The sequence below is a fragment of the Hibiscus syriacus genome, unplaced genomic scaffold (genome assembly GCF_006381635.1).
Source record: "Hibiscus syriacus cultivar Baekdansim isolate YM2019G1 unplaced genomic scaffold, ASM638163v2 tig00110338_pilon, whole genome shotgun sequence".
NCBI classification, from domain to species: domain Eukaryota; kingdom Viridiplantae; phylum Streptophyta; class Magnoliopsida; order Malvales; family Malvaceae; genus Hibiscus; species Hibiscus syriacus.
Window position 1 is genome coordinate 2,204,746 of NW_024062691.1, and position 14,395 is coordinate 2,219,140.

At 35.3% G+C, this 14,395-nt stretch overlaps 1 protein-coding gene across 1 annotated transcript; it reads right to left on the reverse strand.

Annotated features, from left to right (window-relative positions):
- Positions 1-1,433: 1,433 nt before the first annotated feature.
- LOC120120373 (B3 domain-containing protein Os03g0120900-like) lies at positions 1,434-2,812 on the reverse strand. The gene has a single exon (XM_039140039.1). The coding sequence runs from the start codon at positions 2,795-2,797 to the stop codon at positions 1,559-1,561; it is 1,239 nt and encodes a 412-aa protein (XP_038995970.1). The 5' UTR covers positions 2,798-2,812; the 3' UTR covers positions 1,434-1,558.
- Between the last annotated feature and the right edge of the window lie 11,583 nt (positions 2,813-14,395).

The following is a 14,395-nucleotide window of genomic DNA, read 5'->3' on the forward strand; positions in this document are numbered from 1 at the left end:
GTTGAGAAACTGCAAAGAGAAAATAGATGAATTGAGAAAGTGGAGCGATATGTGCTAGCAACAGACCAACTTCTTGCATGTTCTTTCTAAAATTATTTTGAGAAAACTGAACTCCAAAAGTTTATAATAAGGTTCATAATCAACTCAAATATTCAATTTAAATTGTTCACCAGTTTAGCATATATGAGCACCGACGATATTGAATTTTGAAAAACTATATAGGATAAAAAAGTATATTTTATTCCTTTGCTACTATACCTGCACGAGATTTGATTCACGGATCTTATATTTTGGTCTTTTGGGTCTAAGATTTCAATCTAAATATAGTAAACAAAGTAGGAAACTATTCATTCAATTATTACTGCCAATATGCAAGTTGCAGTCGTAATTAATATGTGTGATTATATATATACATACAAAGATGTTTGACATCTTTTCGATTACTGGGGATTATGGAAGCTAATCAAATAAAGCAAAAGATGAGTAAATATTTAGAGGAAGAAAATGGAGAACATGCAGTGAAAGCTAACCAGATAACTGTAGTACAAAAAAATTGTATTTATGATGGCATCTGTATTATCCAAGAGAGTCAATAAAGTAAATTTCGTTAAGGGAAAACATTCAAACATGAAATGAACAATATAGAAACAAATTAATGCGTAAAAGAATAAACAAGTGAGGAAGAATTTAATGAACAGAAAAAGGGTCCAAGAAAACTGATGGAATGCCTATACCTTTTAAAAGCCCCTTGCTAAGTTTCTCTGCAAAACCTGCGGGCGTGCCCAACGAAGCAGTGACAAGAACAACAACCTACTCAAGTAAAAACAAAAGAGAGCAAAAAGAAAAAACTTTTGGATTACATCAGATAGGTAGCTAGCACTCTGCTCACTTACTGAGGAATCAGGAAAGGTTGTTATTAAAAAAAACAACAGTGGGGGGAGGGAGGGAGGGAGAACAGTTAAGAGCCAAAGGGAATAAAGATACTGGGGATCTCATTCAGTGTAAACAATGGGTTGGATGGATACATTCAGTCGAGACCAGACCCTACAAAAAGCAAACATGAAATCTCGGGATCCATGGATCTATTATCTATGTATAATATATTATACTTTTATTTTATACATAAAGGTAAAAGGACTCTTGGGGTTATGGTTGTCATCATCTCTTATCTCTTCCTAGATCTTCACAGACACCCAAACCTGTAAGTAAAACGACATTGAAATCTGAGTACTTGTCCACCCCCCCCCCCCCGCCCCCCCCACCCCGGCACTTCCAAAATACTCATAATATTCTTCCATCTCTTTTTATTAAGCTTTGATAAGGAAATGATCATAAAGCAGCATTGTATATTTCAGAATCTGGGTCTTCTTCCTAATAAGAATCAACAAGTGGTAAATTAAACAAAGAATGAAAAAGCGGATTTGCAGCTAGCACTGTAATTCTAGTCTTATCTCCAGGCATTTTGTTGTTGTTTGTTGGTGGTGTACTGTTGATTGTGGAAAAGGTAATTGAACTGGGGGATTGAAGAAACATTATGCCAAGTCAATTTGTTGTGGCGTCAGATATCTAAATCCAAGGACATGGAAGCCTTCCCTTTGTTTGGGTTAAGGAACTCAGTGGGGGACAGTGGAGTGCCATTGTAGAGCCTTAATTGGAGAGGATGCTGAGATGATGAAGAGCGTTGAAGAGGCTGCGATGCCATCGTAGTTGTTGATATCACATCATACTCATCGTACTCCGATATGGGGCAATCCATGTTCACCCCGAAAAGCCTTAACCTCTTGGCTGCTGCCTTGCCTTGGACCACCGGTACCGAATCAAACGCAACAGGCTCTACAACTCCACCTTTCTGTTGCCACTCCATCATTCCCATTCCCATTTGTGGGGGTGCTGAAACCACTGCTGATCTCAAATAAAATACTGAACCCATCGTACCACCTGGATTCACCACGTTGTTCCCAGAAGGATAGCCTCCGTAGTAGTTATTTCGGCTAAGAGGGTTTATCTGTGGCGGGTGCAAGTGATCTCTTCCTGTTGGTGGCGGTCGCATGAGCAATGGATTCCATGGGATCGAGCGGTGCAAGGGGAAATGGTGTTGCTGATGATGGGGATGGAAAGAAACCTGCGTCTCCGATGCATCAGGTCTCCGCCTCCAATCAATAAAAAGACGACCTTTACCCAAATCACCGACCCCTCTCTGGAAAGAAACAATATCGCCAGCATCGAGTTTCTTATCCTTGACAAAACGGCTCCACCCTTTGGTCATAACATAGCTTTGGCTGCTACTCCAATAACAGTACCTGAATCTCCACGGCTTCCCATTCCTGTCCTCGAAATTCAAAAGAAGACCTTTCTCGTTTGAAGAAGAATCCAATGAGAAATACTTCTCAGCGTGTTGTTTTGGGATAACAAGCCGGTTGAGTTTCCCCACATCGCTTGGAGTGACTACTTTGTCGAACATGTGTTCTTTCTCGATGTTGTCACTTGCACTACTCCTGAGCTCAAGGGTTGAATCTGAGTCTACGCGTGTAGAATTAGCTTCGCTTACAGTAGTTGTGACTGTTGTTTCCTTATCTTCTACCAGTTCGTCCCTATTGCCTAACCAGCTGGGACTCATTTGATGGTGGGTGTCGTGAATCTGATGAGGCTCCCATCGAGAGTTGCCTTGAGGAGGCAGCTGGGTTTTGTACTGAGGAGAAGATGAAGTAGAAGAAGAGGAACAGTATGAAAAAGGGCGCTTACCTCTACCACCCATCTCTTCTTTAAACCCTTTTCTGTCAGATGACTCAAAATACATGGTCCACTCTACCAATTCTGGTTTTTCTTCTTCTGAGGAATCTAGACGGTAAACAATGAAGAAGAAGAAGAAAAATCAATCAAAGAAACGTAACAGGAAAGGAAGAAAAATGGGGAAACTAATCAAAAGCTAGTTGAGGTTGAGAAAAATTAAACAAACAGACAAAGAAAGAAGACCAGAAAGTGTGGCATGCTTTATTGGTTTTTGCTAGGGTTGAAGAACAGTGCGAAAAGTCGGTGCTTGGACGAAACCCAAACACGAAAACAAGAGTTGAACAACAGATGAAACCCCCCACTAGACGCTTCAATAGAGATATTTTGCAACTTCAGCTACTTGTTGTCGACCTTTGGAAGAGGAGAGTGAAAGACAAATAAAATGAAAGAAATGAGGTTTATTTGGTGTTATTGTATTTACCAAAGGTTTGAGCCCTTCACATGTTAGGAAATCCACTATATTTCCTTTCTTTTAATAATTTCTCAATCTATGATGTTTCTCATGCTTATGAATGAATGTTTCTAAACCCCAAACATGTAATTATTATCATGTTTAGATGATTAAGGGTAAAGTATATAAATTTTTCCTGACTATAGGATGTTATTTTGTTAACTCCTCCGACGATTAAAAGTTACAGAATGATCATCTGATCATTCATATATTTCAAACTTGTCATTTTTCATAAAAAAAGTAATGTTCGTCTGAGCCAAAGGTTAACATGTTGATTGGAGTATGATAAAAATCTTATTTTAACGTTGTCTACTAACACTTTCGTTGCTTTTAAGAAATGGTTTGATGATATAATGTTTTAAGCATTAGCTTGACGACATAATATAAATAGAGAATCAATCCATAAAATACAACAAAAACGATTTTGGGATCAGATTTTATTATATCTTAGTTAATATTTTAAGTCTAGCTCAAACGAACGAAAATGTTTTTACAAAAAAAATGAATTTGAAACATATAAATAGTTGAGTGATCATTTTCTAACTTTTAATAATTGAAATACTAAACAAAATAATACTTATAATCGATGAACCATCATGTAATTTTTAATAATCAAAGAAACATTTTATAACTTTTAATAATTATAGTCGTAAAATTACTAACAATGAAATCATAATATCATTTTGTAACTTCTTTTATACTAAATTAGATATACACTTTCGAAAATTATGCAATTAATTAACGATAATAACTTTAAAAAGAAATATCCATTCTTTTAATTTGTGTAACCTACTGAACCTAGTTTAATTTTAGGCTGTAAACCAATAGATACAGAGAATTATAATTCATTAGTAATTATAAGAGTATATTTTTTTATAGAGAAAATAACCTCAGTGGCAAAAAATGTCTTATAATATACGAATTTAACCTACTTTTTTTGGATTTGTCAAAATGACCAACAAATTCGCAACGCGAACTTCAATTTCGCAACCCAGTTTCCAATTTCGCAACGCGAATATGTAAATCGCAACACAGAAGTCAAATTCGTAACGCGATAGTCAAATTCGTAACACAGAAGTCAAATTCATAACGCGAAAGTCAAATGTTTTTACGCGAAACACAATATTAATTTCGCTACACAAATGTAAATAGTATTATCGCAAATCATCTCTAACCTAAAATCCTAAATCACAACTCAGTCTCATCTCCATCTCTCTCTCTCTCTCTACGGCGACATCTGTCCACATCTCCGACGAAATCCATCTATATTCATCTCTCAGAGCAACATTCACAACCATTCACGGTCAGAAATGGAAAATCAACCACCGAGGGTTAGTTTTTTAATTTCTTATTTTTATTTTGAAATTTTTGTATTATTATTAGATTTTTCTTATATTGATGATAAATTTACTGGTAATTTCAATATATATAGATTAACCATTTCACTGAGATTGCTTAGTAAATTCATTCGGTTGCTGCCAATACTGCTAAACTGTTTAGTCTTTAACCCTGTGAAGTTAGTATTTGTCTTTGTTTTGTCTTTTTGTTGAAGAAACCCTAAATCAAAACACCAAATTCGTAACGCGAAAATGAAAATCGCAACGCGATTTTTGTTTCGTGTTACGATTTTCATTTTTGCCTTGCGAATTTAAGTTTCAGAAACTTCTTTTATTCTGCAAATTTAAACTTGAATGAATTGCATTACTTGAACCAAAAAACAAAGACAAATACTAACTTCACAGTGTTGTTAATTTAAGTTTCAAGAATAAACTACTACTCTTTATGTTGTCTTTGAACCTGCACTAAACCTATATGTTGTCCTTTTAAATGTTTATATAAGTGCTTACTTCTGGAATGTTATATGATGCATTTTGTGAACTATGATGGAATAATGACTTGGGTGAATACCGTGCTAGTTTGAAACATATTTGGCTTTTTTTTCACTGTTTAATATCATGTTTGTTTATATTGTATAATTTGTAGTTTTTGGTATATCTAACTGTATGTTTATTGTTTTTGTAGAAATTTTTTCGGCTGCATTAACCTTAAGGAATAAATTAAACCTAGCCACTAAAATTGCGTCGACGCTTACACCTCTACAAAGAAAATTATTTGAGGATACTTGCTTCGGGCCATGGCTGAAAGTACAACATACGGGTGGAGATGCTATGTTGACACATTTGTTTCTTCAGACCATGACTAACGATCTACCCGAGGGGATACAACGTGGTAATGAGGAGATATGGTTTCATTTTCCTCCGGCACATACTTGTTTTGGGCGGGAGGAGTTTTGCTTAATCACTGGTCTACGCTTCAGACACGATGATGTAGGTCGGTACACTAGTCATATCGCCCGCCCATCATGGTTATCTCGGGTTTTTCCTAAGCTGGCAAAGTCGAAGCCGAGTTTACACGTCGATGACTTGAAGAGATTATTTGATAAAGATGGTTTTACTCGGATGAATGACCTTGATGTTGTCTGAGTATGCCATTTATTACTTTTGCATGCTGGTTTTTTAGGCAAAGAGGGCAGACAACCTATCTCCGATGACCTAATATTATTAGTAGAGGACCTAAATGCATGGAACATGTTTCCGTGGGGTTCATATCTATGGAAAGCTATCTGGAAGAAGTTGTTGTATGCCTTTGAGGATCGAAAAAGTTTGCGGGGCGATGGTTCTAAATACACTTTGACAGGCTTTACTTGGGCCTTTAAGGTAAGAATTTATATATAATGTTTCTAAAATTATAATTAATTATTTAACAACTACTAAAGTTTGTGTATTATATTGTTTGTAGATTTGGATATTTGAGGCTTTCCCCAGCGTGCGGACATATACGATAAAAAGATCAAATGATATTCCTAGGGCTATTACCTGGAAGAGGATCCGCATGTTGGATTGGGAAGAGTTACTCCCATATACGACGATGAATGATGTAAGTTAACAAACAAATAATACCATATATAAACAAGTTATTACTAGTACAAGTTTAACTTTGTTTGAGCTTTTATACTGTTAGGAGGCCAATTATCCATTACAGAGGCTGACACCCACAAAGGCTGAGCTTTCCACTGATTGGTGGCAAGCTAGTAAGCGGTTTTTTGATGGGACGGATAATGAGCACCCCCCACCTCGAGAGCCATCACCTGATCGGGCCGATTCTATAGCTTGACACCCGGAGCCATCACCTGATCGAGCCTCTTATCCACCTCCACCATCACATATTCCATCACATCATCGAGCCTCTTCTCCACCATCACCTCATGATAGGCGACCGACAAAGAGGCCACGACATTTATCTCCCTGTTCTCCACCTCCACGGGATGAGTTAGGGGAATTACGTGATGAGGTCGATGCTTTGCGTCATGAAGTCGGTACTTTACGTGAAGATAATGGTGCATGGCGTGATAAGATTCAATCTTTATATGGTGAGGTGGATTTTTTACGCGATGACAATGGTGCACTACGCGATGAGGTATCTACTTTACGTGATGAGGTTGCCGCTCTACGCGAGATTGTTTCGTTGTTGCAAAATGAGGTTCATACTCTACGCAATGAGGTAAATTTGTTTAATACTATACTAAAAATACAAATAACCTTTTTTCGGCATTATTTATTTATTTACTAATTTATGTATTAATTTATTTTCAGCGGTCCGATAAGGTAGATGCTTTACGTCGGGTTTTTCTTGCACGACGGGGTTCACGCATCAGACGTCTTGCACGTGCCATTACGTCTCCGTTCACCCCCACTAGTGCCAAGACTCCGTAAGAATAAGCCCGATGCACCTATCATCATTCAAGAGGCCCCCTCTCATTATCAAAGAAGCCCCTCCCACCGTTCAAGAGGCCCCTATCATTGTTCAAGAGGTCTCACCCACCGTTCAAGAGCCCGATTCACATGACGTTATATGTTGACATATTGATAAACCCCCTCTCGTGCCCGATATGATGGATGCGAGTTGGCTTTCGTATGTGTTACCAGCCAGTACCATTCCTCAGCAGGAGAGGGAAACACTACCAGACATAATTACGGATAATACCCTTTGGGCTAAGACCGCAGTTGATTTTTATCTACATGAGCGGAGCAAGGGGTGTTATTCTGACCTATGCCAAATCGACGATGCTATTAATTTGTTTCTTGATCGGTCTTGGTGGGGTATTTTATTAGGGGTTAAAGATAATGACTATCTCGAAGGGGTGGTAAGTCTTATATTCTTCTTATATTACATTTTGATTAATTTTTTTTAAATTATTAATAAATTCACTAATATATATTTTTTTTTTATAAAACATCATATTGATGCATGGGTGTCACGTCTTCTAATAATAAGGAAATTGAGGAAAAGAAATACTCGATGGACTATTATGACTACGTCTTTTCACGCAGCTCACTTGAAGGATCAGAGAGATGCTTCATATACGTTGGGTAATGGAAAAGCTAAACTTTATCCTGCGTGGTGGGAGGTCGATAAGGTTAGTATTTATTTTTTTGAATATTTTAAAGGTTTTCATAAATTTTATTTGATGTACACAATTATTTATGATTACATGTGTTTATCCTTGTTTTGGAACGTCGTCATTGGCTTCTCGTCGAGCTTCAGCTCCCATCCCTGAAGACAATGGTATATGATAGCATGTTTAATTACATACCATTATATGATTTGAGAGATATTATTACAAAGGGATGGAGCGATCATTTGGCTAAATACTTGTATCCGATTGATTATTGGACAAATTCTGGAAACAAGAAGCCAAAGAAGTTCAAAATTACAATGATCAGAGACAAGACTGTGCCACAACAAACGCAGGGAGCCAGAGGGGATTGTGGTCCTCTCGTATGCTTGTGCTTGGAACGTTTGACGACAGGAAGTAAACAGTATCTACCTCCCACAAATAGAGATAGAGGTGCAGTAGGCTTGTGGTTTCGGCATTATATGGCCAGATCGATATATACGAGACGCTGCCTACCTGTATCCGTGTGCTGAAAGTGTGCATAAACAATTGGTAAGTTTGAGCAAGTGTCGTTAACATATATACTCTTTAATTGGTTTGAAAATATTTGGTTAAGTACATAGAATTCAGTAATTTGATGTTTGTTGGTTTTAGATATGTAGAAAGTATTGTTTGAGCAATTGTTTAGTTTCTGCAGGTTAATCCTGAAGTGAGCTGTGTGAAATTGATGTATTTGTGCATAAACAATAGTCTGGGGTACACTTTTTTTTGCTTTGTTTAATTGAATTTTACATTGAAAGTTGATTTGTTTAATTGATGAGGAAATAAGATTTATTTTTTTGATTAATTGATTTGTAAAAGTTGATTTGTTTAATTTGATGTGTAAATAAGAATTATTTTTTTGCTTGTTTAATTGATTTGTAAAAGTTGATTTGTTGTTTCTAAAAAATTCAATCTGTATTATGTTTGAAGGCAAAAAAGACCCGTTGAAGGTACAAATTCGCAACGCGAAAGTCAATTTCGCAACGCGATTTTCGGTTTGCGAATTTGACTTTTGCGTTGCGAATTTGACTTTCGCGTTGATCGCAACATACAACATCAAGGTATATACAACATCAAACACATTCCAAGCTATAAATACAAGCTAAGGACACTTGAAGAAGCAAGAGAACAACTATCCAGGCAATCAAACACAAGAGAAAATCCCAACATGATAATAACTGAACAGATCATAGCAATGTTCAAACTCAAGTTGTAGATTTTGATTTCCTTTTGCTTGGCACCATATGAGCTTTGGATTTTGATGAGCATCGGAAGCATTTCGGACTTATGATTTGGGTGGTACTCAGAAGCATTTCGGACTTATTATTTTTGTTATTATTACAAGTTGTAGCCCTCAATTATCGGGATTTTTAGTTTCCATTTATTGTATTTCTCGTATACCACCCATATCATACGCCCGAAACGTTTTTGACGCTTTAAAGTTGACCAAAAATTACGATGGCCGGGATTTCCCTCGAGTTTAAAGTTGAAAAAAAACAATGGAAATTAGGAATAATTAATGATAACATGCATATTGGCTTGGGCTAATATTTATAGTGGAGCCAAAATTTATATTGAAATTTAAATTCAAATTCCAATTACATATGAAATGAATTTGAAATGCAGTGTTAAATTGAACATGAAAATTGCATAATTGATTCATACTGTTCAAGTAACATGCTTTATTAACCATCAAGCTAAAAGACAATATTGATTGAGTTCAAAGCTGAGTTGTGAGTTGATGGGGTTGTCACACTTGTCACATGGTTGGAATAAAGTACTCACATGGAAGAGAAAGATTGTTTTGTTATACATTACCCATCTCATCTAAATGAAAATATACATACAATATAATCAAACCAAAACATACATACACAAATAATGTACCCATAACAATGTTCAAATAATGTACAACGCGATAGTCAAATTCGCAACGCGAAATAAGTGTTGCGATAGTCAAATTCGCAACGCGAAAGTCAAATTCAATTTGCAATTTCGCATTGCGAATTTGACTTTCGCATTGTGAATTTGACTATCACAACGCTTATTTCGCGTTGCGAATTTGACTTTTGCGTTACGAATTTGACTTTCGCGTTGATCGCAACATCAAGTTATATACAATATCAAACACATTCCAAGCTATAAATACAAGCTAAGGACACTTGAAGAAGCAAGAGAACAACTATCCAAGCAATCAAACACAAGAGAAAATCCCAACATGATAACAACTGAACAGATCATAGCAATGTTCAAACTCAAGTTACTAATGAATGTCTAACTGAAAATGTATGCATTCACACATAAAATACACATAATACAACGTTTGCATTTAAAAATCACCTAAGTTAATAAGTCCCAAAAGGTGAAGCCGGTTGTGATTGGGATTTTGATTTTGATTGCGATTTTGATTTCCTTTTGCTTGGCACCATATGAGCTTTGGATTTTGATGAGGATCCATTTTTTGGTTGAGGAAAAGATGATTGTGATGGCACTGGTGATCCACAGGTCAACCTTGTATGACCACTTTCCTTGCACCGACTACATGTCGATATCCTCTTCTCTTTACCCTTAGACGGTATACGATCGTGATTTTTTGGTCGGCCAGGTAGCCTGCTGTCCATGACTGTGGCAAAACTATTTGTAAGTCATCTAGTATGTCCCACTCAGAAGGATGTAGACATGGGTAGACAATCTCGGCATAAGTCTGTCGATATACTTCTGTAGTGTAGCAATCCATAGCGTATGCGCTTGAATCATCTTGGTTTAGATGAAGAACAAATTTTATAACATGGTCACACGGATAACTAGATGTTTGCCATTTCTTACAACTACACGTCTTTGCATTTAGATTGACAACCCCATTTAAGTTATTATCCAATACTTCAAACAAAGTGTTTGAACATGGTTCAACTCTCCATGACGTTGACTTCACAACACGTTTCGTTATCTTTTTTTCAGTCCATGGTGTAACACGACGTTCCAATGTTCCTGTAAATTTAAATAAATAATACTTAGTAAAATATATGATAAGTTAAGAATTTAAAGAAATAATATCTGCATGGTTTCTTTTCTTGTAGTACCACTGTTGGATAGAGGCTCGAAAAAACTCCATTAATATAGTAATGGGTAATTTCCGGGAATGGCGACTTAGAGCGTTGATTGATTCTGCACTATTAGACGTCATGAAATCATATCTTGCTCCAAGTTGATGTACTCTTGACCATATTTCAAACCCGACATCTTCTAGTGTTTGAGCACATTGAGGCAAAACACGTCTTAAACAATTTATATGTTTATTAAAATCTATTTCTCGATAAGCTTTTACAGCCTTCCAGTATGTCCATTTGTGATTTTTTATACAAGCAGACCTTGATTTTAGATTTCTGTACAAATGAACACCACAAAGTCCATAAAAAGCATATGGGAAACACCTTCTAACAGTGTTGTCAATTGAGTTTGCCCTATCAGATATGATTGTCAGATTGCTAATAGGACCTATGCAATCCCTAAGATGCCCCACAAACCATGTCCATGAATCAGAGGTTTCAGATTTGCCAACCCCGTAAGCTATTGGTAGTATCCCATTGTTAGCATCCATGGCTACTGCTAATAAGTTTACTCCAAGGTATCGACCTTTCAAATGTGCTCCGTCAACTATAATAACTGGGTGCATGCAAGTAATAAATGAACGAATCTAAAAAATCATATACACAAGAAATATAATCATTTAAATGTGAAATGCATGCAACTAACAAAAATGAGTCAACAAAATTATAATTATTTACTAACCGTAGCACCAATGGCGATAAACAGTAACTCAAATCGTCCATCTCTATCTGTTTTGATATGAGTTACTGACCCAGGATTTTTTAGCTTTAAATTGTGACAATAAGCCGACAGTTGGGCAAACGATGCTTCTGTCGATCCCCTCAACAATTCCAAGGCATAACATTTGGATCTCCAAGATTGAGAATATGAGATACTAATATTGAACCGAGCATTCATGTCAGTCATAATTTCATGTCCCCGATATACCCTTCCATTCAAAAACATTAACTCAGCCAGAAAACCACCCAACACTTTTTTGTTTGCCTGTCTATGGTGAGGAAAAACTTGGGTTCTTGAACATGTATGTTTATCAATAAAATTCCTAACTTGAAACATTTCGCAATCTTTTATCCTCTTTGCAATCATACGCCACGTACAGTTTTTGTCAATCATACACATTGTTTCGAAACGATCTTTGCTTGATTTGTTAACTTTTAGTTGATAGCCATCTTCCACACATTTCGTATACAAAGCTATCTTCAAGTCTTCCTTTGTATCAAAACAATCATCTTTCTTGATACGAATAACTTTTGTGTAACAATCAACTACTATCTTTACCAACTCTTCTTCCGGTATCTGAAGTAATTCTGGCATATTCCAGTTATACTCCCGTGGCATTTTCTTATTTTTCCTTTCTTTGGGGACTTCTTCTTCTTCTTCTTCTTCTTCTTCAGGGTTATATGAATTACATAATGGATGTTCAACATGTTCATTCACAGTCGTAACTTCCTTCTCATTATCATTAACAAAATCTTCCTCGGCAGCGGCTGTTTCATCATCAAAAATTCAGGTATTGACCAATATCAAAATCATTATATGCAGGGTCTGTTTCTTCTTCCATCACATCATCAAAATCCGAGTATTGACCAAGATAAAAGTCCGGGTATTGACCCAGATAAAATTTTGAATACTGACTAGTACTCACAATTTTTTCTGTTGGCTCATAATCGTATAACTGGTCAATACGAAAATCAGAATTTGGTGCTGAAAGTTTATTGGGATTTGGATTAGGAAAAGGTTATGGGATTTAAGATTGTGTTTGATATTGTGTTTGGTATTGAAAATGTGGTGAAACAAAATTTGCTTGGTGATGAAATTCTGGTGGAACCATTAAATTTTGGGTTGAAGAACCATTAAATTTTGGGTTGAAGAACTTACTTGATTCCTACCCGCTACTGACCCAACTTCACTACTTCTAGGTTCAACAACATACAATGTAACATCATCTTCTTGTGAAACACTAATGTAAGCAATGAATCGTTCAACATCTTCATTGTCGGTTAACAAATAAATTTTACCTTTTCTCTGATAAGATAGCCTAAATCCACTTAGAGACTCTAAATTTAATTTCTTTGCAACACGTAACATTAGAGTTTCATAAGTTAACTTTTTTAATGACAGTTTTAGTTGAAGATTCATGGGTAAAGACACATATTGCAAAACACCATGAACATTCTCCCATGACCCTCCAAAACACAAATCTATCCAAACATGATCAACATTAGATGATTTCATTCTACAAATTGTAAATTAATTTACTAAACAAACGAGCTATAAACTAGATATCATCACTAACTTAGAGAAAAACATACCTTTATTAAGTTGATAGTTGATAATTTGGGAGAGAAATCATTGAAAAATTATATAGAAATAAAATTATGTAAAAAAAAAATTAGAGATGGGGAAGGATGTCGTTGGATATATGAACAAATGTCACCGGAGAGAGTGATAGATGGAGAGAAAATGAGTTGCGATTTAGGGATTTAGGTTATGAGTTGTTGCTGCTACGTTGTTATATACCCAAAACATTTGTGTTGCGAAACTAAAACCTGATGCGAAATTAAATTCGCATTGCGAATTTGACTTTTGTGTTGCGAATTTGACTATCGCATTGCGAATTGCGTTGCGAAATTGGAAACTGGGTTGCGAAATTGGAGTTCGCGTTACGAATTTGTTGGTCATTTTAGCAAATCCAAAAAAAGTTAGTTATATTCGTATATTATAAGACATTTTCGGTCACTGAATTATTTTCTCTTTTTTATAAGTATTTTATGATGTGTTTGACTTACTTAAAATATTATGCGTTAATAATAATATTTTTTATTTTACTGTTAGACATAAATATTTTCTTATATGAATAATTATATTATATTATATTATGTTTACATAAATATTCATAAAAATATTATTATTTTAATAACAATTTTAACAACTGCAATAAGTTCCTTATATTTTTTGAATTTGAATTGTATAAATATTTTTAATGTTTTAATAATAAAAGAATATTATTTTTATTCCACTGGAAATCATGTTTTAATAATACAATTTTAAATATTCCATAACTAATTTTTTATAGCAATGGTCTTATCAAATCACTTAACTATTAAAAGAAATTCAAAATATTTTGAAAATCAAATTATGGACCCTAAAAGTAGATTAAAGGCATAAAACAAAACAAACATAAATACATAGAAATGCATTTTCTTTCTCAAATGAAACCTAAAGTTCCCTCCATATATAATGATGTTATTTAGTTAAGAAAGAGGACCCCATGTATTATCTGGTTGGGTTCATGTGAGCTTGTCACTGTCATAATCCTGGGTGGTATCGTATGCATAGTTTTTTAGAACATAAAGCCAGCTGTTTTTAAGAGAACGAGCTCATATAAGTCTAACATAATTAATTCTATCATTTTTTTCTTATTAAAAAAACCAAAAATAATATTTATACTATATTGTCCCATTTCTTTCGTGGTTGTGAGTTTGTATTTTATATTGTCTCTCTTTCTTGATTCCCTTTTAGAATTGTGCGCTAAAAGTCTGATTAAT